The following is a 24,188-nucleotide window of genomic DNA, read 5'->3' on the forward strand; positions in this document are numbered from 1 at the left end:
GCTGCTGCTGCTGCTGCTCCTCCTCCTCCTCCTCCTGCTGCTACTGATATTAAGCTGCTCCCCGGCCACCCCCCCCCCCCGACACACCGCTCCTACTGGTGCTAAAATTAAATAGTTCCTTTTCTACCCCTATTCTTCCAGTTCCTGCCGTCACCACCAATCCTCGGCTCATCCTGCCGCTGCTGCCACTAATCCTCGGCTCATCCTGCCGCTGGAACTACATCCACCTTCCAACCGCTAGGAATGTTTGGTTCCTGCCAATACTGCTCCTGCTCACCAGGCCACGCCCTCACCACGCTCCTGTCTTCATTCACTTTCATCAGTATCCACGCTGTCGCCTGACAGCTGGGTGGACCGCGCTTCGGATTCGTAGTCCTGAGGTTCCGGGTTCGATCCCCGGTGGAGGCGGAGGCGGAGACAAATGGGCAAAATGTTCCTTTCACCCTGATGCCCATGTTACCTAGCAGTAAATAGGTATCTGGGAGTTAGACAGCTGCTACGGGCTGCTTCCTGGGGGTGGAGGCCTGGTTGAGGACTGGGCCGCGGGGGACACTAAGCCCCGAAATCATCTCAAGATAACCCGTATCACCATACTATCAAACACCATCCTCACCATAATCGAAAACCAGCCTCACCACACTCAACCAATAAGCCTCACACATTCACTAAACAGTGAATCACTAAGAGTGAATCACCACACCCATCAATCAACCTCGCCACATCCAACTGACCAGCTTCACCACATCCAACTGGCCAGCTTCACCACATTCATCAACCAGATTCGCCACAGCAGCCAGCCAGCCTCCACCTATGGTTGCTGACTCAACACACAAGATAGCCACCACCACCACCTCCTCCTCATGGTCACCTAGCTAACGACCCTTTACATTATGCGCAAGTTAACCCCATTAGTGGTGATGGGGAAGGGGTGGTTTGGTGGTAGTGATTCGAACGATGATGGGCTGCAGGGGTAGTTGTGAGGGGTGGTATATATGTAGTGGTGTATGTGGGGAAGCAGAGAGTTACGGTGAAGGGTGAGACCTCCGATTGGCGTGAAGTCACCAGTGGAGTCCCACAGGGCTCTGTACTCGGTCCTATCTTGTTTCTGATATGTGTAAATGATCTCCCGGAGGGTATAGATTCATTTCTCTCAATGTTTGCGGACGCTGCTAAAATTATGAGACGGATTAAGACAGAAGAGGACTGTTTGAGGCTATATATAGAGTTAGCTACTCAGAACGAAATGTCCATGTAGCACGGGGTATTTTTTGTTATTATGCCTGCCTTGACGCCTCCTTGTCCTGCCTGGAACGCTTGTGTATATCTGTTTGCCTACACTGACTTCCTGCTTGCCAATTCGTTTTGCATGTCTGCTTGCTTGAACAGACTTGCTGTCTGCTTTCATGTCTGTCAAAATGAGCCATCTTTCTGCCTGCCTTTTTCTGCGTATGTGTCTGCCAAGCATTTTTTTGGGGGGCCATGTTTCATGTATGTCTGCTTGCTTGAAGTACTTTTCCATTTGTCTGCTGCTTGAAGTGTCTACCGGTTGGCGTTCTCTGGTTGCATGGTTGCTAATGTTAATTAACCGACATTCTGACTACTTGCTATGCTATCTTATTTAAATTATTTCCTGTTTTTTTTTCTAATTTTCTAGTCTGTCACCCCCGCCAGACTGTCACCCTCCACCACCCCAGCCAGACTGTCACCCCTCCACCACCCCCGCCAGTCACAGCATATCATAATCCAGTCACAATGAAACCCCGAACAAAACATAAACAAACAGACAACACTCAATACAACACTCAATACAACACTCAATACAACACTCAATACAACACTCAATACAACACTCAATACAACACTCAATACAACACTCAATACAACACTCAATACAACACTCAATACAACACTCAATACAACACTCAATACAACACTCAATACAACACTCAATACAACACTCAATACAACACTCAATACAACACTCAATACAACACTCAATACAACACTCAATACAACACTCAATACAACACTCAATACAACACTCAATACAACACTCAATACAACACTCAATACAACACTCAATACAACACTCAATACAACACTCAATACAACACTCAATACAACACTCAATACAACACTCAATACAACACTCAATACAACACTCAATACAACACTCAATACAACACTCAATACAACACTCAATACAACACTCAATACAACACTCAATACAACACTCAATACAACACTCAATACAACACTCAATACAACACTCAATACAACGGTGTAAACGGAGGCCTCACTGCACTAATTCCCCCCCCCCCCTCACACCCACGTGACGCCCCGACACCTAAGGACATCGGGAACTACGCATGACTCGACCGGCTACGAAAATACACAAGGATACACCCAAAACTATACACTCGTCTGGTAAAGCATGTGTATATAGATTTCTGGGGGGGGGGGGGGGGTTCATTCAGAGGAAGAATAAATCATTAAGAGGAATGTCTTGCGTCATAACAACGGCCACGGGAGAGGTTCATCTGGCAACGTCGAGCGCAACCGGTTTCAAGGTCGTCTGAGGGGAGGGGTCACGGGGGAGGGGCCAGTGGTGGGGGAAGGTTAGGTGTATGAGGGGAGGGGGGGAGGTGTCAGCGGGGGGGGGGGGTTGTCAGAGGGAGGACATATGGGGGGGGGGGGTTGTAGGAAGGGAGAGAAGAGGGGGGTGAAAGGTGTAGGGAAGAAGGAAGGGGTTGAGGGGAAGTGATGACTGGGGGAAGGGGAGGGCCGAAGTGCTGGCTAGTTGCCGAATCGTGCATTACGCCACCAGTTTTAGCCAAAATCCTCCTAAATAATACAAGTAAAATATGCAATTTCACGGATATTTTCATGATAAATAATGGCATACAGCCATCCCCGCCCCGTTGATCATGCACGCTACATGTAATGAAAATCGACACGAATACATTAGCTCAAAAAATATGTGTTTGCGGGATATTTTTAGCAGGGCTACAGGCATCTAGCGACTCGCGGCACCCACCGTTGGCCCGAACCAAGGCCACGGGGAGGAAAATCAATTTGGAGGATCTACGGCCTTCACCAGATACCCGAGGTGATACACCACCACCCATTAGGTCCGTCTACCATACGTCTACGATAAAATGGGCCCCTCCCTACCTACCTTTCTGGCAAAGCACCAGGCTGGCAGACGCAAGAGAGCTTACCATGATGGCGGCGAGGCCTCCGTCAGGCCGGGGAGGTGGGCGTGGCCACCGCCCCCCGCGGCTGCCACTCTCACTCCTAAAATTTATTTCCATCTCCAGCCCTACACTGTATGTTGCCAAGGTCCTTCACACACACCACACACGCACAATCTACACACACATATATATTATATATATATATATATATATATATATATATATATATATATATATATATATATATATATATATATATATATACACACACCATGCTAATTATATATATATGTATATAAACGTTCACAATCGTTTATAACATATATATCTGGGTTGTGGTAACACTCGCGGTCCCATCTCAGAGCTACTCAGACAGGCATTAAATTATTTTGCGTGACCAAAATACCTCACCAGGTTATCCTCGTTTCCCGAAACGGAAACCTATTTCTATACAAGTTTCCCCTGCACGCGGGTCCGTGGTCTTCCTACTCCGCATACGAGAGCAATGAATGGAGCATTCCATATATATATACCTTTATTTACTATATACAAGACACTGAAAGCACACGCACAGTATTAGACGCTTTAAATCAAATGAGAGGGGAGTTGAAGCCAATTTTGATCGATTATCATTACTCGATCAATATAATTTTGCCCCACATATACCAGTTTTGTGTTCTTGATGTTATTGTTATTCTAAATTTACTGGGAGGATTTACTGGGCGCAATTCCTTAACTGTAGCCTCTGTTTAACGCAACAGTAAAATGTGTACTTGGATGAAAAAACGATTCTTCGCGGCAGGGGATCGTATTCCAGGGACCATAGGATTAAGGACTTGCCCGAAACGCTACGCGTACTATAATAACAACGCTACGGCTGTACAAGAATGTAACAACTCTTGTATATATCTCAAAAAAACAAAAAAAAAATAAAAAAAAATACTCTTCTATTTACCTGTACGCTTGCTAAAACTACACATTCTACATATATGGTAGTCAATGCCTTTCATCATTATCACCTATATATGGTATAACATTTGTTAAATTTTATTGAACATGTGTTATATTACTTTTCGTTTAATAGATTTTACTAAATTAAACCAATGCCAATTTTTATCTATTAGAATTAATTTAGCTTATGCACGAAAAGCATCACTTAATTATTATTATCCTGTAGCTACACTCTGGTAATTACAGATACGTAATTAAACACACTTAACACTTGCCCTATATCAACAACAACAACACTCACATTCACAAACACACATTGTGTGTAAGTATCTTTTTCTGTCCAGAACTCATACTACATCCGATATTATATTTGTCCGCCCTTAAAAACCATCACCGACAGAAAACGAACACATTGCAACATCACAGAAAATTAAAATTACAGGGTCATCTTCGCTATTCTCGAGGCAACACGAACTAATTGGTATTAGGAACATGTAACTTGACCTCATACTACAGCAAGAGCCACTTGCCGTGACATTACAGCAAGAGGGGAAGTTGTAGTATGACTACTGTTATAATCGGCTCCTACCTTACCTTAATACAAACCAACGCATAGTAATGCTTTATGACATTATTCAGGTGTGAATTGAATTAAATCGTAACTCCAGGACCTATATAGAATTGGTCAGTATATACAGGACCTATTGGACAATAGAACAATCTATTGACTAATACCTCCCGTGCTGAGGTATTAGTCCGGTTCAAGTGCCCAACCACTTGGGCTGGACGGTAGAGCGACGGTCTCGTTTCATTCCCGTCTGTGTTCACTCCCCGACCGTCCAAATGGTTGGCCACCATTCCTTCCCTCCGTCCCATCCCAAATCCTTATCCTGACCCCTTCCCAGTGCTATATAGTCGTAATGACTTGTCGCTTTCCCCCTGATAGTTCCCTCCCGTGCTGAGGTAACATGCGGACCCTTCCTTCTCCAGAGTTTACAAACACACCCTCCAGAGAGTCTTTGCAGCAGGGCGACGGGATCGAACCTGCGTCACCCCAGACCCTGGTTCCAGCCCACTGTCCTGCCCCAGGGATTCACTCGCGCATATATCTTCACTTAAATAATATATATATATATATATATATATATATATATATATATATATATATATATATATATATATATCGTACCTAGTAGCCAGAACTCACTTTTTGGCCTACTATGCAAGGCCCGATTTGCCTAATAAGCCAAGTTTTCCTGAATTAATATATTTTTTCAAATTTTTTTCTTATGAAATGATAAAGCTACCCATTTCATTATGTATGAGGTCAATTTTTTTATTGGAGTTAAAATTAACGTAGATATATGACCGAACCTAACCAACCCTACCTAACCTAACCTATCTTTATAGGTTAGGTTTGGTTAGGTAGCCCAAAAAGGTAGGTTAGGTTAGGTAGTCGAAAAACAATTAATTCATGAAAACTTGGCTTATTAGGCAAATCGGGCCTTGCATAATAGGCTGAGAAGTGAGTTCTGGCTACTAGGTACGACATTATATATATATATATATATATATATATATATATATATATATATATATATATATATATATATATATATATATATATATATATATATATTGCACGTTTTGCTTATCTCGGTGCGTAATACTTATATATGGTTGATGAGTGTACCATGAGTGATAAGGGCGCAGGGGATAATATTCATCAATCTATTTCGTGTTCATTTTCGAAATTCTGTACATTTTTGTCCTCTATGATGACGGTTTTGGTTGTGTTTTGTTGATGAGTTGGACATCTTGGCCATTATTGTTATGGACGAGTTCGTACAGTTACTGAGTGCTCATACACTGTTGAATATATGTAAACTAAGTCTTCATGATTGAGGAAAGATGTACAGGTTTCGCAAATGGACACGTAAATACTTGATGGCTCCTGACCTTGGCCAAAGCTCCGAGGTCCTCCACTTATGACTGTTGCTCACCCTTGAGTGCGCTCCGTGCATGCTGTGCTCCCCTCATCCTAGGCCTCATCACAGGCCTAAACAATCTAATACTTAGCCTCTATCACGTCCTCCACAACTCCGGCGCTCCGACAATCGCCGAGATCAAATTAAATTATACCATCACAAAACCAAAACCAGAAGGAAACTCTATGGAAAAACTAACCTTAATTGTCTGTCGAAGGCGGGGGTGATGCCGTCGGTGACGGGCGAGGCCATTATGAGGTCCTGGGGGAAGTACTGGTCGAACTCGGAGGGCTCAGGTGACGTCACCACCAGGGGCTTGGAGCTCTCATAGAAGGTGACGCGGACCTTGGAGGCGGGTTTCTGCAGGCTCCCTGTCTCCGTCCTGCCGTGGAAACGATCGCCCTCTTAGTGTTGGTACAAGTGACCACACCTCTGGCAGCCCCTTACCCATACAGTCAGCCCCCTCTATGGCAACACCTACCCCCATACACCCCCCCCCCTGTGACAACACCGGCCATCATCGTGTCAGGGGAGGGAAGAATCACAGCGAAAACACTAAGCCATTCCGACTACATAGGAAAGGATAAGGATTCAGGTTGGGCACTGGTGCCACACACACAACAGGGCGGTGACGACACACAACAGGGGGGTGACGACACACAACAGGGGGGAGGGGACGAGACAACAGGGGGAGACGACACACAACAGGGGGGAGGGAACGACACACAACAGGGGGGAGGGAACGACACACAACAGGGAGGAGGGAACGACACACAACAGGGAGGAGGGAACGACACACAACAGGGGGGAGGGAACGACACACAACAGGGGGGGGGGAGGGAACGACACACAACAGGGGGGGGGGAGAGAAGACACACAACAGGGGGGGGGAGAGAAGACACACAACAGGGGGGGGGGAGAGAAGACACACAACAGGGGGGGGGAGAGAAGACACACAACAGGGGGGGGAGAGACGACACACAACAGGGGGGGGGGGGTAAGGGGTCGTGTGGGGTCGGACACTCACCAAGACCCAGACCCTTACGGAAGACACTTGACGTGACTAGGACAGGGATGAGGGCGTCCCAGCACAGGGCAACTGCTCCGTTAATAATAATAATAATAATAATAATAATAATAATAATAATAATAATAATAATAATAATAATAATAATAATAATCATAAAAATAATTCTCATAATGAATAATTTAATTAACGGAAGTACACAAACAAGGAGCAATAACGTGAAATGACTGATTTCCATTCCAATTTCATTTGTTTAAAAAAAAACGAGTTCTAGAAGTCATATAAAAAGGTGATAGGAGGAGAGGCAAAAGACATTCTGGACACGAGGCCACCCTTGCTTTGCAGAGGCCCCCTTGGATCCCTGGGGGACACAACCCGCCCCTGGAAGAACAGAAGAAACCCCCCTGGGTTCAGATGCTACCCCTGTGGAAGAGAAGCGACCCCTAAGACACAGAAGCTAACCCTGCGACTCTCAAGTGGGAGCCTATGATAGGTGGGCGGAGGTGGGCTGCCGTGACCACGAGAGGGGTGACGGGGGGACAGATGGGAAGGGGGGACAGACGGGAAGGAGAGACTGACAAGCTGTGAAGGGCAAGAGTGCTGAGAGGAGACTTGCTGGTCGTCACGGTGGGCTGTCTTGTGACCCATGGCTTAGTTTAGAAGTTAGGATAGTTAGTGCTTGGCTAGTTGCTATGCTTGTCCCATCCTCTGTTGCTGGGGAAGCTGACCTCTGACACTCACGCACTCGAGAGAGACAGAGAGAGGGGAGAGAGGGGAGAGAGAGGGGGGGACAGACAGAGAGGGGGGGACAGACAGAGAGGGAGGGACAGACAGAGAGGGGGGACAGACAGAGAGGGGGGGACAGACAGAGAGGGGGGGACAGACAGAGAGGGGGGGGACAGACAGAGAGGGGGGGACAGACAGAGAGGGAGGGACAGACAGAGAGGGAGGGACAGACAGAGAGGGGGGGACAGACAGAGAGGGAGGGACAGACAGAGAGGGGGGGACAGACAGAGAGGGGGGGACAGACAGAGAGGGGGGGACAGACAGAGAGGGGGGGACAGACAGAGAGGGGGGGACAGACAGAGAGAGGGGGACAGACAGAGAGAGGGGGACAGACAGAGAGAGGGGGACAGACAGAGAGAGGGAGAGAGACAGAGAGAGGGAGAGAGACAGAGAGAGGGAGAGAGACAGAGAGAGGGAGAGAGACAGAGAGAGGGAGAGAGACAGAGAGAGGGAGAGAGACAGAGAGAGGGAGAGAGACAGAGAGAGGGAGAGAGACAGAGAGAGGGAGAGAGACAGAGAGAGGGAGAGACAGAGAGACAGAGAGAGGGAGAGAGACAGAGAAAGGGAGAGAGACAGAGAGAGGGAGAGAGACAGAGAGAGGGAGAGAGACAGAGAGAGGGAGAGAGACAGAGAGAGGGAGAGAGACAGAGAGAGGGAGAGAGACAGAGAGAGGGAGAGAGACAGAGAGAGGGAGAGAGACAGAGAGAGGGAGAGAGACAGAGAGAGGGAGAGAGACAGAGAGAGGGAGAGAGACAGAGAGAGGGAGAGAGACAGAGAGAGGGAGAGAGACAGAGAGAGGGAGAGAGACAGAGAGAGGGAGAGAGACAGAGAGAGGGAGAGAGACAGAGAGAGGGAGAGAGACAGAGAGAGGGAGAGAGACAGAGAGAGGGAGAGAGACAGAGAGAGGGAGAGGGACAGAGAGAGGGAGAGGGACAGAGAGAGGGAGAGGGACAGAGCGAGGGAGAGGGACAGAGAGAGGGAGAGGGACAGAGAGAGGGAGAGGGACAGAGAGAGGGAGAGGGACAGAGAGAGGGAGAGGGACAGAGAGAGGGAGAGAGACAGAGAGAGGGAGAGAGACAGAGAGAGGGAGAGAGACAGAGAGAGGGAGAGAGACAGAGAGAGGGAGAGAGACAGAGAGAGGGAGAGAGACAGAGAGAGGGAGAGAGACAGAGAGATATACGTAAATTCCCATCCGTTACTCCCTATATCGAACACCGGCCAGAGTGGAAACACTGACAGAATTTATTTTTTCCACCTTACGCCTCTGTTCATCCAGCAGTAAATAGGTACCTGCAAGTCAAACCAATTGACAGATCATGTTCAATTCGGTTCAGATCATGTTCAGATCGGTTTTATCATAATGTTTAACATGGTATACGAACTGGCCTCAGCCTGCTAACAAGTGTCCGGAGACACTTGTGTTCACCTGAGAAAGGAGAATGGAATACCAGGGTCTGCAGCACTTGTATGGAAGTCTACGGTCCAGCCCCGCCACGCTTCAGTACCTTGTCCAGATCTAACTTCATGATCTAGCCCTTGAGCGTCTGTAATAGTTTGATATGAAGTGTTTGTGACCATTCCTCATGAAGGGTTTGTGATCAGTCATTGTGTACAGCAGTGTTTGTGATCACTGATACGAGAGTCTAGTGTTTGTGACCCTGAAAGTAGTGTTAGTGGTGTTCTGTACTGGTGAAACATAACAGCTCCAGATAGCAACAGTGCCTAAATGTTCCCTTAGATCAGTTCAAACTCTAATTGCCTGTAAATTAGTACAATATGTAAGTAAATGTTGGTATTATAAATGTGTTACATATTTATGTGTAGATAGTTTAATGATTTAGTGATTACCTAGTTTCTGTCCAAGATTTAATGACAAATACTATAGGACGATTTATATATATACAAGTGTATACGGGCTCACCATAGCCCGTGCTACCTGGAACTTTTATGTTCCAGGTGGCTGAATCTATAACAACAAGTATAGCGAAACTGAACGATTAACGAAACGCTTAACGGGCCGATTAACGAGTGAAACAGCGAATTCAGCGAGGTGTTGAACGGCGGGTGAGTGTCGAGCAACCGTTCAAGGTGTTCTGGGTGTCACAACACATTAGTAGAAGTCAACAACATTGTATATAAGAAACTGTCTGTTAGTTTAATATCTTATTGCTGTTGTATCTGTCACTGTGTTGTTGTTGTTTATTTTCTCTCTGGGGACGGCTTGGGTGTACACACACAGGGTGTACACACACACAGGGTGTACACACACACAGGGTGTACACACACACAGGGTGTGTACACACACACGGTATCCTAGGGACACACTGTATTAAACCAACAAATTAAGCTGTTTTAATACAGACATAATACTTTAACACAGTATAAAGGTTTGGAAGGAAAAAGAGTGAGTGTGTGTGTGTTTGTAACACCACCTATGTTAGACCAGCACTAGAATATGCATCCCTTGTGTGGGCTACCAGAAAAGCAAAAGGTAAAGCCAGAGAAGGTCCAGATGTTGGACACAGGACTGGTCCCTGAACTAAGAGACTCGAACTACGAGAGAAATCCGAGAGAATTAGACCTCACCCCGCTATAACATATAAGAAGACATGATTACGACATCAAAGTTAGTTAAGAGTCACTGACGAAGAGCACAGAGAGGAAGTAGAACGAGCGTAGATGAGACTAACCCTGTACATAGTTTTAAAAGTAGATATGAGGAGGAAGAGGGGCCGTTGGCCTTGCTATAGTCTACCTGTAGGGGAAAGGCGGGGCCCAGAAGCTGAAGTTCGCCCTGTAGGCACAGAGGATCTTCAATTATTTGTGGTATTGATCCTCGTGGCTTTATTACCGCCAGCCGTGAGTCGTTGTGTTGTGTGTGTAGTGGGTGTATAAGGTGTGGTGGGTGTGTGGGTGTAGAGGTTGTGGTGGGTGTGTGGGTTGTAGTGGGTGTATAGGATGTAATAGTATAAAGTGTGTAGTGGTGTAGACGGGGTACAGAACTACTACAGCTGTAAAGCGTGTAAGAGTGTGTAGTGTAGGTGTGCAGTGGGTGTAGCGGGGGGAGGGGGGGGTAGTGTGGAGTGTTGCAGCAACCACTGCAGGACCCACATTACCAACTGCTGCGCGCACACACGCGCACGCACACACACACACACACACACACACACACACACACACACACACACACACACACACACACACACACACACACACGGCGTGCAACAGCCTACATACCCAAACACACTGCTGCCTTCACTGTAATTGAATTCACCTAATAGGTCTTGCAAGGGTTTAAGCTCCAGCTCTTTCGCCCCGCCTCTCAATCAACCGGTGTGCGTGAGTGAGTTTGCGTGCGTATGTGTCCTCCTGTCCCCTTCCCCTGTGAGCTCTTTCAGGGTCGAACGTTAGCTACTAAGCCCCGCTTCGTTAACTTAATGTTTAAGATCTTTCTGGCAACTGATTCACTTGTGTCTCCAAATTCCATCTATATCTCGTCGCTCTGATGTTCTTCGCTTTGAATACTGCCTCTCTCTCTCTGCTCAATTCCCCCGTAGTATCTTGGATGTCGTAAAGATGTCTTCACTGCTCCTCCTTTCCTCCAGTGTAGCGAGGTCCAGATCCGTCTTCATAACTCGGTCCCCTCAGCTCCGGGACGATCCCTGTTGCTTCTATTTCCATCTCTACTAATTTGGTTTCGTGTGCCCAGGCGTGAAGCACCGGAGTCATTCTTCTCCACGGCACTGGCGGCGTGTGGGAGGGCGTGTGGGAGGGCGTGTGGCACACGCCCTACACCACTACACCACGACATGGTCAAAAGCAACGCAACCTGAAGATCAACTGATCTACGGGGTCCTGAGGCGTCCAAGTGAAGCCCAATCAGAGGTTTCACACACTAATATTGTGTGAAAATACATCAATAATAATGATTTCATTATTATTAAATATACACTCTACTAGGCCTAAGAGATCTTAGGTAAGATCTGCATTTCAGACCAGTTATAATGTCAGTGGTACAGGACGCGGGCATGTTAAGAGGCCAGATAACCGACAGGTTTAGTACACATACTCCAAGAGTACGTATGTATGTATGTATGAATGTGTGTGTGTGTGGGGGGGGGGACGTGACACGGCTGTTAGGGAAGGGATCGAAGCCGCATGATTGTGGGCGACCCTTCAGTTGTGGTGGATGGGTGTGGCAGGGGCCCCCCTCCAAGGGTGGCGTGCCCACTTCACAAGTATTCCCCAAAAGACCAGTACCAGAGCTGAGAGGCACGAGTTACTAGGCCACTGCTTGAAGGACACAGGAGGAAACTTAGTTCCCAAATACACCACAGTCCATAGAAAACCTTTATTTTTAGATAGATGAACCAATTGCTTGTGGTAAGTGAATAGGCGGGGGCTCGGGAGCTGAGGTTCAACTACCTCAGACGTGATTAGGTGAGCACACCCATGTCACGTGACACACGGGTCATAAATTGTTCAGCTGGCGTCTGCCAGACTGGTATTGACCACCGCGTGTCCTTGACCGTCGTGGCGCGCCCGTGACTATCACAGTCACCACAGCGTGACAGGACAGTCACCACAGCGTGACAGGACAGTCACCACAGCGTGACAGGACAGTCACCACAGCGTGACAGGACAGTCACCACAGCGTGACAGGACAGTCACCACAGCGTGACAGGACAGTCACCACAGCGTGACAGGACAGTCACCACAGCGTGACAGGACAGTCACCACAGCGTGACAGGACAGTCACCACAGCGTGACAGGACAGTCACCACAGCGTGACAGGACAGTCACCACAGCGTGACAGGACAGTCACCACAGCGTGACAGGACAGTCACCACAGCGTGACAGGACAGTCACCACAGCGTGACAGGACAGTCACCACAGCGTGACAGGACAGTCACCACAGCGTGACAGGACAGTCACCACAGCGTGACAGGACAGTCACCACAGCGTGACAGTGTCCCACGTCATTCCCGTCACACTTAACGACCTCGTTAAACATCAGACGACCAGGAACAACCCCCCCCCCCCACCCGTCAGGTCCCCGCCCACCTACATCTGCCCAGCCCCGCCCACAGCCGCCCACAACTCGGCCCACAGCCCCGCCCACAGCCGCCATGATTGCTGCTCACACAGCCCAAAGTGAAAATGGAAAAAGGAAAAAAAAAATCAAAATTGATTTACTTATAATTATTCAAACGTTAATAAGATATGCGATCCGGAAACGATGTAGAACTGAAGGGACTGGATACTTAAAATGTGAAGTGTGTCTTTAAGTGCGTGTGTCTGTGTGAGTGCCTCCGAGGATCTTTCAGGTCGCTATCATGTGCTCTGTCTCTCGTCTCATTATTTTAGTGTTTCTAATATCCCAGACTACTCAGTTCTGTAACCAGTCTTGTGGCATATATATATCTCAACCTTATACCGCTTTGTATCAACTTATACTCGCGAGTGGCAGCTCCTGGGACCCGACTTTCCAGCCACTAGTCGGCAAATAAAACTTGAAAATAAGGGAAATTGGCCCATACGAGGCAGCTCTTATTTATATCAACCCAAACGTATTCATAAGCAAATATCAGTGTCATAAATCTCAGTATCTTATCTGCATTGATGTTTTGGCTCAAGATCCCTACTAATGATTACTCCAGGTATCAACCTGGTATCGGTATCAACCAGGTATCAACCAGGATGCTGGTGTTCCTGCTTGATGGGATTCTGGGAGTTCTTCTACTCCCCAAGCCCGGCCCCAGGCTTGACTTGTGAGAGTTTGGTCCACCAGGCTGTTGCTTGGAGCGGCCCGCAGGCCCACATACCCACCACAGCTCGGTTGGTCCAGCACTCCTTGAAGAAAACTATCTAGTTTTCTCTTGAAGATGTCCACGGTTGTTCCGGCAATATTTCTGATGCTCGCTGGTAGGACGTTGAACAACCGCGGTTGTTCACACAACCAAGTGTGTGATTCACACAACCAAGTGTGTGATTCACACAACCAAGTGTGTGATTCACACAACCAAGTGTGTGATTCACACAACCAAGTGTGTGATTCACACAACCAAGTGTGTGATTCACACAACCAAGTGTGTGATTCACACAACCAAGTGTGTGATTCACACAACCAAGTGTGTGATTCACACAACCAAGTGTGTGATTCACACAACCAAGTGTGTGATTCACACAACCAAGTGTGTGATTCACACAACCAAGTGTGTGATTCACACAACCAAGTGTGTGATTCACACAACCAAGTGTGTGATTCACACAATTCACACTTCTCAATTGCAACACTGTCCAGCTGATATCTGGGAAGTGTAATGTTATTACCCTAGGTTAGAACCCCTACAATTCTTCAAAATAAAACTGCGTCTACTACTCTTTCGTGAACGCAAATGTCTTCTATCAGAACTCCTTTTTAAAATTGTGGATAGAGTTTATGTCTGTCTCCTCATTCATATATTATCTTACTAGTGCGCTAAACTATCACTTTAATGCTTGCTTTACTGCCTGTTAGCTTGCCTAACTGTGTCTGCTAGACCGTCTTACTGCCTGCCTTCCCGGGAGAGAAGGTGACAAGAATATGATGAAGGTGAGGGACAAGTGACGGAGGAGAGGGAGAGGCCACAGTGGAGGTGGAACAGCCAGCATATACACAGAAAAACACTCAAGATTGGCTTCTGCGGTACCTTAAGAGGATGGGTGGAGAGATGGAGTGTGGCACAGAGACCTCGAGGGGTCCCAGTGTGGCACAGAGACCTTGAGGGGGTCCCAGTGTGGCACGGAGACCTTGAGGGGGTCCCAGTGTGGCACGGAGACCTTGAGGGGGTCCCAGTGTGGCACGGAGACCTTGAGGGGGTCCCAGTGTGGCACGGAGACCTTGAGGGGGTCCCAGTGTGGCACGGAGACCTTGAGGGGGTCCCAGTGTGGCACGGAGACCTTGAGGGGGTCCCAGTGTGGCACGGAGACCTTGAGGGGGTCCCAGTGTGGCACGGAGACCTTGAGGGGGTCCCAGTGTGGCACGGAGACCTTGAGGGGGTCCCAGTGTGGCACGGAGACCTTGAGGGGGTCCCAGTGTGGCACGGAGACCTTGAGGGGGTCCCAGTGTGGCACGGAGACCTTGAGGGGGTCCCAGTGTGGCACGGAGACCTTGAGGGGGTCCCAGTGTGGCACGGAGACCTTGAGGGGGTCCCAGTGTGGCACGGAGACCTTGAGGGGGTCCCAGTGTGGCACGGAGACCTTGAGGGGGTCCCAGTGTGGCACGGAGACCTTGAGGGGTCCCAGTGTGGCACGGAGACCTTGAGGGGTCCCAGTGTGGCACGGAGACCTTGAGGGGGTCCCAGTGTGGCACGGAGACCTTGAGGGGGTCCCAGTGTGGCACAGAGACCTTGAGGGGTCCCAGTGTGGCACAGAGACCTTGAGGGGACCCAGTGTGGCACAGAGACCTTGAGGGGACCCAGTGTGGCACAGAGACCTTGAGGGGTCCCAGTGTGGCACAGAGACCTTGAGGGGTCCCAGTGTGGCACAGAGACCTTGAGGGGTCCCAGTGTGGCACAGAGACCTTGAGGGGTCCCAGTGTGGCACAGAGACCTTGAGGGGGTCCCAGTGTGGCACGGACACCTTGAGGGGTCCCAGTGTGGCACGGACACCTTGAGGGGTCCCAGTGTGGCACGGACACCTTGAGGGGTCCCAGTGTGGCACAGAGACCTTGAAGGGTCCCAGTGTGGCACAGAGACCTTGAGGGGTAGCAGTGTGGCACAGAGACCTTGAGGGGTCCCAGTGTGGCACAGAAACCTTGAGGGGTCCCAGTGTGGCACAGAGACCTTGAGGGGTCCCAGTGTGGCACAGAGATCTTGAGGGGTCCCAGTGTGGCACAAGAGACCTTGAGGGGTCCCAGTGTGGCACAGAGACCTTGAGGGGTCCCAGTGTGGCACAGAGACCTTGAGGGGTCCCAGTGTGGCACAGAGACCTTGAGGGGTCCCAGTGTGGCACAGAGACCTTGAGGGGTCCCAGTGTGGCACAGAGGCCTTGAGGGCCACAAGCGATAGGCTGTAATTTGAGTTTGACACCCATAAATTGGGCAGCCAGGCTATATATCTTGGCAGACGCCCAGTGCGTGCGTGTGCTTGCGTGGGCGTGTTTGCGTGCGTGGGCGTGTGCTGACGCGCGTGTAAGCACTCAAGACATAAATGCCAGCTTCGTGAGCTTGTAATATGCACAGTCCAATAGGAAAATTATATTTGACGAAAAAGATTAATACTTTACTTCACAACATACACAGTAATTCGAGTATATGAAAGATAGTAGTGTAAATAATCAGAGAAAATATGACATTAAAAAAGTGAGCGAGAGCGTGCGCGCGTGTGTGCGTGCGTGCGCGCGTGTGCGTGCGTGTGCGTGCGCGCGTGCGTGTGCGTGCGTGCGCGTGCGTGCGCGCGTGCGTGTGCGTGCGTGTGCGTGCGCGCGAGAGAGCAAGAGAATGGTCTCTCAGGGTTTAAGACAGATGACTGGCGTCAGGTGAGCGGAACATTGCAATGCATTTAATTGATAAATCGGCCCAGGAGTGCCAGAGTGCAGGCACTATATTCCTTACGGTTGCACTCAACTCTAGTAGCATCGCTAGCAGCAGAGTTATGCCATGACGGCTGCCCTGTCCCGCGCATGTATATAAATTTAAATTTTGCCCTGAGAGGCGAGTTTATTGGGCAGCGCCACCCATCCTGTGAGTGGACATACCGCCATAGCAGCATGTACAACACTCCCCAATAGGAAGAAAACCCGCTGGGTTGTTCATCCTGTCACTTGTACCCATAGGACGAGTCGAGCATTTTCACCATAGAGGTCGGCCATCTTGGAAGCAACATCCCTGGAAGTTTCAGCATCGGGCTATGGCGAGTGATTAGCAGGTGAGGTCGACACCCAAACTGTCGACCAGAGGATCGGTGACAGACAGTCAGTCACCATGTCGCGGCGCACGTCACCTCGGACCAGCCTATAAGCAGCCTATATTCATCTCAGACTTACGGGCTCACCATAGCCCGTGCTACATGGACATTTCGTTTTGAGTAGCTAAATCTAAAAACATCATCATCTCAGACGCTGACAGGACAGCCTATCTCAGACCTGCCAGTGCAGAAACAAGGGAGGCAGCTCTCCAGTAGTGGTCACAGCACCACGAAACAATGCATTTTCGTGAGGAACATTGTAAATCCCGCAAGTGGTGTTTGTCTATCAGCCAATAGATTAAATAACGCCTCCAACTTCCCTCGCTGTCACACATCGTAAACGCCCAGAATCACGACTCCATTGATATGAATGCAAGTGATGAACTGTCAAGAGACCAGGTCGAGTGTGTTCTCAGAGCGAGTCCACTAAGCTATTGGGATCTTGGACCACAACACTGTTAAGCCGTTCCATTCTGATGTTTTTGATGACTCCCCCCCCCCCACCCAAACAATTGACAGGTCATTAGTGTGTGTTGATTATTGTGCATGATTGTTACCTGTATTGTGAATGACTTAACTTTGACAGTGCTATTGTTGATTTACTGATCATGCCATTGTGATCACCCGAGTGTTCTGATTGGAGCGCCTCTGTATCCCCTGTATCTCGGCGGTAACAGGATGCTGTGTTAGTGTTAAGTTTGTCAAGTTAGGTGTGGTCCAGGTGTGGCCGAGACCGACCAGATGGATGGTCCATGTCACCCTGATGTAATTGTAACGGATCGGAAAAAAAAGAAAAGGAAAGAAATGCCATTTCTTTCATGGCCGTCTGCCATTTATCGGCTTAGCAGAAGGCAAGGTCAATTCCCGCGACCTGACCTGTTGCAATTAACACTTTATAGAGGTGTGACTTTTTACTTGCTAAGACCAGACAACCTGGCGCCTACCAATATCCTGTATGACTGACCCTCGTTGTATGTTAAATAAACTACAAAACACCTTTATGGTGTTACACATCAATAACAGCCTTCCTTACCACACCCTCAAGTAACTGTCGTAGCAAGAAAGAAGAGGAAAGACGGAACAGAGATAGAGGAAGAAGGGAAGTAAAGGGAGAAGGATAGAAAATGGGATATAGGGGATAAAAGGAAGAAATGAAATAGGGCACTTACGCGACCTCCTCCATCGCGTCGACCAGCCTAGCGCGTTCCATAACGGCACGTGGTGGGTGACGTGGCCCCCCTCAACGCCCGCACGTGTCCTCACTCACTAGACGCACGTGTCCTCACTAGACGCACGTGTGGAGCTGAGTGGCACGAGAGGTGACGACCGGCGTCCATATATCACTCCTCACCGTCCCCTCTCACCTCTAGAGGACGAGAACGACTTGCAGGTGAGAGATTTCACCTTGAAATCCTCTCCAGGTGGCCCTTAACGGTCACAGAGCGCTTGAGTGTCCCAAAAGCTGTGGCCCTTGAATGCAGCCCCGGCACTAGTGACCCCACACACACCCTGGTGTAAACTGACACACACTCACACACACCTTCACACTGGCGGTCAGCCGGGCCTGCAAACAGCCCTTGGCGGGCAGTTCGCGTGTCAAGCAGCTGTGTTTGGGAGGCCCAGGGGGCCCACAGTAGTGTGAGGGGGGGGGCCGGAGGGCCACGGGCCACGTAGTGTGAGAGTGGGGAGCCAAGAGGAGGCAGAGAGAGCACAACACTTCAGTCAAGGCTCTGGAAGGCGACTGAAGCTGCCAGCATGAGCTCAGACGGGGGTGGGCCCGTACCAGTTGTTATACATATGTACGGTGTGTGTGTGTGTGTGTGTGTGTGTGTGTGTGTGTGTGTGTGTGTGTGTGTGTGTGTGTGTGTGTGTGTGTGTGTGTGTGTGTGTGTGTGTGTGTGTGTGTAATTACCTAAGTGTAGTTACAAGATTAGAGCTCGTGGTGTCCCGTCTTCCCAGTACTCTTTGTCATATAACGCTTTCAAACTACTGACGATTTTGGCCTCCACCACATGTGTGTGTGTGTGGGGGGGGGGGGGGGGGTGGAGGGAGGGGGTGGGTGCGTGTGTGTGTGTAGGGGGATGTTTGCCGGTGTTTGTGTGTTTGTACTGACCTATCAGTGTCTATGGGGAACGAGATTTACCTCTTAACCTCAGTATGAGTACTTACGCCTCTCTCACTCAGTAATATTTCTATTCCTAACTTCCACATAGTTAGACAAGTTATCTTTAACTTCGTGCGAGTTTTTACTAATACGGAAACCCTTGGCTCTATTGGAAGCTGTCTACTTCAAGTATTTTGTACATCAGGATCATATCTCGTGCAATGTGCATGCGTGCGCACAGTGTGTTAAGAGAGCTGGTTGTGATTATATGTAACCAAGGGAGTGTTGGTGGAAAGAACAGGGAGTGAGGGAGAGAGGTGAGGGAGGGAGGGAAGTGAAGGAGGTGAGGGAGGGAGGTGAGGGAGGGAGGGAGGTGAGGGAGGGAGGGAAGTAAGGGAGGGAGGGAAGTGAGGGAGGTGAGGTGAGGGAGGTGAGGTGAGGTGAGGTGAGGGAGGGGAGGGAGGGAGGGAGGTGAGGGAGGGAGGGAAGTGAGAGGGAGGGGGCGGGGTGAGAGGAGGCAGTATTAGAGGGCGTGTCAGGGCATGCGCGCCCCCTCATGAATGTCAGCAGAGTGTGTTGACGGAACTGTCATGCACTCACGCACTAAAATACACACACACACACACACACGGGGCGGGGTGCTGGGTGTGGCCCGCCCTCCTCCTCCACTCCTACTACAGCAGCCAGAGTGAAGGGAGGGTATTACCAGGGAAAAGCGCCAAGCCATTACAACTATATAGAACTGGGAAGGGGTCAGGATGAGGATTTAGAATGGGAAGGGGTCAGGATGAGGATTTAGAATGGGACGGGGGGGATAGAATGGTGGCATGAAGCGAGACAGTCGCTCTACCGTCCAGCCCAAGTGGTTTTGAGAGAGAGGGGGGGGGGGGAATAATGTTTACACACTTGACACACCAGGGCCGTAGTGACGTAATACTTGCTGACCCTCAACTCAAATGTAAGGCAAAACGAGAACAAAACAACCCAAATATTAAGAGGAAAAAAAAAGTGAAAAAGCAGCCAACAATATAACTAAAACCATATACAATTATATGAAAGGAGTAACAGGCGGAGGGAGGAGTGACCGGAGAGGAAGGAGGCGGTGGCAACACAGACACTCACAAATCCCGTAATTATTACATAAACCCAGACCGTCAATAACAACAAAGACAATAAGAACACCTCGAACAAGACCAACCACGTCACCAGCCGCAACCCGCTGACACTCTCCCCGAACTGTGGTCCAGGTGGGTGAGACTGACCTCGCTTCGGGGCCGCACAACCCTCACTCCGATCTCGATTCCCTTTGGGCCGAAGAATGCGGGCTTCCAGCAGCACAACTCCCGAGGAATCCCGTCTCTAGAGTCTGACGGCGACTGCTGCAAACATCCGAAGGCCAGCTAAAAAATACAGCAAACAGAAGTACGACTTTCCTAAGTTCAAAGTAAAGTTGGTCGAAGTTCATACACGTCAAAGGTGCCTTCGCTAGCCAAGATCCTCTTCCAAGAGGTTCCTCTTCGGGGTTCCTGTCGCGGGTCCAAGATTCGTGATGGTGAAGGTTTCCAGTGGGTGTCTCAGGGTTCCTGTGCTATTGGTTGTCGCCTCTATGGAACATTCGTGTCTCGTCGTCAATGGCACCAGAGCGTGAGAGGCCCATGGACCCGCGTGACGACCGTGTCCTCGTTAGTGAGGTAGTCGTTGATTGGCCTTGTGGTGGTCAATGGACAGCGTTGTGTATACCTGGTTGATGGGGTTCTGGGAGTTCTTCTACTCCCCAAGCCCGGCCCGAGTCCAGGCTTGTGCCTTTGTCCCTTGTACTTGCGACTTGTGCCTTTGTATACTGATTGATTGATTGAAGAAGAATAAGCCACCCAAGAGGTAACACGGCCATGAAGTGGTAGATTTTGTGGAGTGGATGTGATCATTGGTCGTGAATGTATACTGAGGAGTATATGATCATATTGGGTGTATGGTGGATAAGGGTGTATAGTGTGTACCTGAGGTGAGTGTTGGGTAGGGCCACCACTATGCAACACATAGTGGTGTATTGTGGTGAGCTGTTTGCGTGTTGCTGTTTATGAAGGGAAGAAACCCACTTGTGGTAAGGTTCTGGCGTGCGTCCCTCTGCCTGCTCACCCAAGCGTTTGGGAGTGCGCCATCATGGCTGCTACCATCACCCTAGCATGTTGGAGGCCCTCGCCAGGGACCTTCACCGCAGCATGCACCTCACCAGAGACCTTCACCCTAGCATGCACCTCGCCAGGGACCTTCACCGCAGCATGCACCTCGCCAGGGACCTTCACCCTAGCGTGCACCTCGCCAGGGACCTTCACCCTAGCGTGCACATCGCCAGGGACCTTCACCCTAGCGTGCACCTCGCCAAGGACCTTCACCCTAGCGTGCACCTCGCCAGGGACCTTCACCCTAGCGTGCACCTCACCAGGGACAAAGTCCAGACAGTGAGTCCAATGTCCTCTGCAGGTCCCTGGACTCGAGGCGCTATAACGTCAACAGGTCAACAGCGTTAATGCACCATCACAACAGATGGCCATCACTCACACACACACACACACACACACACACACACACACACACACACACACACACACACACACACACACACACACACACACGTACACATCACACTTGAATGATGACGCACACTTCTAACTCAAGCCCCTTTGCCCCATCCTCACACAAACACACTTACACACACACCTAAACACCAGCTGACTCACTTTCACACATCGCCTGATGACAAAGGTCCACGGTGCGGTGTCCCCTTTAACTAGAGGCCCACTTGACACTGTCTGAGGCCTCCCCCCCCCTCCCCTTCCCCTCACAAGCGCCTGAGTCCTTCCCAAACTAGGTCACCACCCACGTCTGGTCCCACTGCTTGACGCCCCTCCAGATCCTCAAATATTTCACACATCTTTGAGAAACTAATATATAAATATATATATTATGCATACATATTATATATATATTTTAGTTGTGGTACTCGAACAAGGGGACACAGGTGGAAACTGAGTACCCAAATGAGCCACAGGGACGTTTGAATGTGCTTTTTCAGTGTCAGAGTAGTTAACAGGTGGAATGCATTAGGCAGTGATGTGGTGGAGGCTGACTCCATACACAGTTTCATGTGTAGATATGATAGAGCCCAGTAGGCTCAGGAACCTGTACACCAGTTGATTGACAGTTGAGAGGCGGGACCAAAGAGCCAGAGCTCAACCCCCGCAAGCACAACTAGGTGAGTACTAGGGGGTGCATCCGGTTTTGCCGAGATCTGTCTATCCATCCATCCATCCATCTCTCCAACTATTCATACATCTGGAAGGGGGTACCCAGCGGTGCCCGGGTGCTCTCCTCCCTCCTAAATTACCCTCTGCGTACTGAGACGCAAAACAAAAAATGTCATCTCACAGCACCCAAGGAGAGAAGGCGTAGGTGGGGACATGATAAAGACATCCCCGATTCTAAGGGGGGAATAAGTCAAGCAGAGGAAGTAATGCTCACAGTGAGGAAAATAAATAAATGACGAAAAATGGAAGCACTGAAATAAACCCGAGATGCGAGGCCCAAATTCTGAGGCGCGGGGGTGGGGAGGGGGGGGGGGGGAGGGAGGGAGGGAGAGGGGGGGGGAGAGAGGGAGAGGGAGAGAGAGAGAGGGGGAGAGAGAGAGAGAGAGAGAGAGAGAGAGAGAGAGAGAGAGAGAGAGAGAGAGAGCGGAGAGAGAGAGAGAGAGAGAGAGAGAGAGAGAGAGAGAGCGGAGAGAGAGAGAGAGAGAGAGAGAGAGAGAGAGAGAGAGAGAGAGAGAGAGAGAGAGAGAGAGAGAGAGCGGAGAGAGAGAGAGAGAGAGAGAGCGGAGAGAGAGAGAGAGAGCGGAGAGAGAGAGAGAGCGGAGAGAGAGAGAGAGAGAGAGAGAGAGAGCGGAGAGAGAGAGAGAGCGGAGAGAGAGAGAGAGCGGAGAGAGAGAGAGAGAGAGCGGAGAGAGAGAGAGAGAGAGAGAGAGAGAGCGGAGAGAGAGAGAGAGAGAGCGGAGAGAGAGAGAGAGAGAGCGGAGAGAGAGAGAGAGAGAGAGAGAGAGAGAGAGAGAGAGAGAGAGAGAGAGAGAGAGAGAGAGAGCGGAGAGAGAGAGAGCGAGCGGAGAGAGAGAGCGGAGAGAGAGAGCGGAGAGAGAGAGAGAGAGAGAGAGAGAGAGAGAGAGAGAGAGAGAGAGAGAGAGAGAGAGAGAGAGAGAGAGAGAGAGAGCGGAGAGAGAGAGAGCGGAGAGAGAGAGAGCGGAGAGAGAGAGAGCGGAGGGAGAGAGAGAGAGAGAGAGAGAGAGAGAGAGAGAGAGAGAGAGAGAGAGAGAGAGAGAGAGAGAGAGAGAGAGAGAGAGAGAGAGCGGAGAGAGAGAGCGGAGAGAGAGAGAGAGAGAGAGAGAGAGAGAGAGAGAGAGAGAGAGAGAGAGAGAGCGGAGAGAGAGAGAGAGAGAGCGGAGAGAGAGAGAGCGGAGAGAGAGAGAGAGAGAGAGAGAGAGAGAGAGAGAGAGAGAGAGAGAGAGAGAGAGAGAGAGAGAGAGAGAGAGAGAGAGAGAGAGAGAGAGCGGAGAGAGAGAGAGAGAGAGCGGAGAGAGAGAGAGAGAGAGCGGAGAGAGAGAGAGAGAGAGCGGAGAGAGAGAGAGAGAGAGCGGAGAGAGAGAGAGAGAGAGAGAGCGGTGAGAGAGAGAGCGGTGAGAGAGAGAGAGAGAGGGGGAGGGGGGGGGAGGGAAGGAGAAGGTGGGAGAGAGGGGAACCTACTCAACACACAGGAAGTGTGCCTCAAGTCATTACAACAAGCTCAACACATACACAAACACATTTAGGTGCGACAAACACATATATATAGTCCCTTGCCTTCTCAATCTTGCCCCCTCCCCCGCCCCCATCACCACACTCCCTCCCACCACGCCCCTCACCATTCCACCCCCCACACCACGCCCCTCACCATACCACCCCCCCCACACCACGTCCCTCACCATACCACCCCCCCCACCCCCCACACCACACCCAGGCGAAGCGGGCGCGACGTAAACACATCAACAGGATGTAACGTCATTAGCGACGCCCGCACCATATACGTCACACACCTGTAACGTGAGACATTCGTATAACAACAGTATTGAGGAGTCACGAAATATCTTCAACTCTCACAAAGATGTAG

General features: G+C 49.9%; 1 protein-coding gene across 5 annotated transcripts in view; it reads right to left on the reverse strand.

The window, feature by feature from the left end:
- The window catches only part of LOC123759330 (muscle M-line assembly protein unc-89), a 519,867-nt gene that overhangs the window by 32,361 nt on the left and 463,318 nt on the right, over positions 1 to 24,188 (reverse strand). For 3 of the 5 annotated variants that reach the window (XM_069335077.1, XM_069335075.1, XM_069335076.1), the window contains one exon: positions 6,336 to 6,518. The exons of the other annotated variants lie outside the window; for them this stretch is intronic. In XM_069335077.1, the coding sequence (XP_069191178.1) occupies positions 6,336 to 6,518 (183 nt within the window). The remainder of the gene's footprint in view (positions 1 to 6,335; positions 6,519 to 24,188) is intronic. 5 annotated transcript variants of the gene reach the window in all.

This window comes from Procambarus clarkii, chromosome 32 (assembly GCF_040958095.1).
Source record: "Procambarus clarkii isolate CNS0578487 chromosome 32, FALCON_Pclarkii_2.0, whole genome shotgun sequence".
Classification (NCBI taxonomy): Eukaryota; Metazoa; Arthropoda; class Malacostraca; order Decapoda; family Cambaridae; genus Procambarus; species Procambarus clarkii.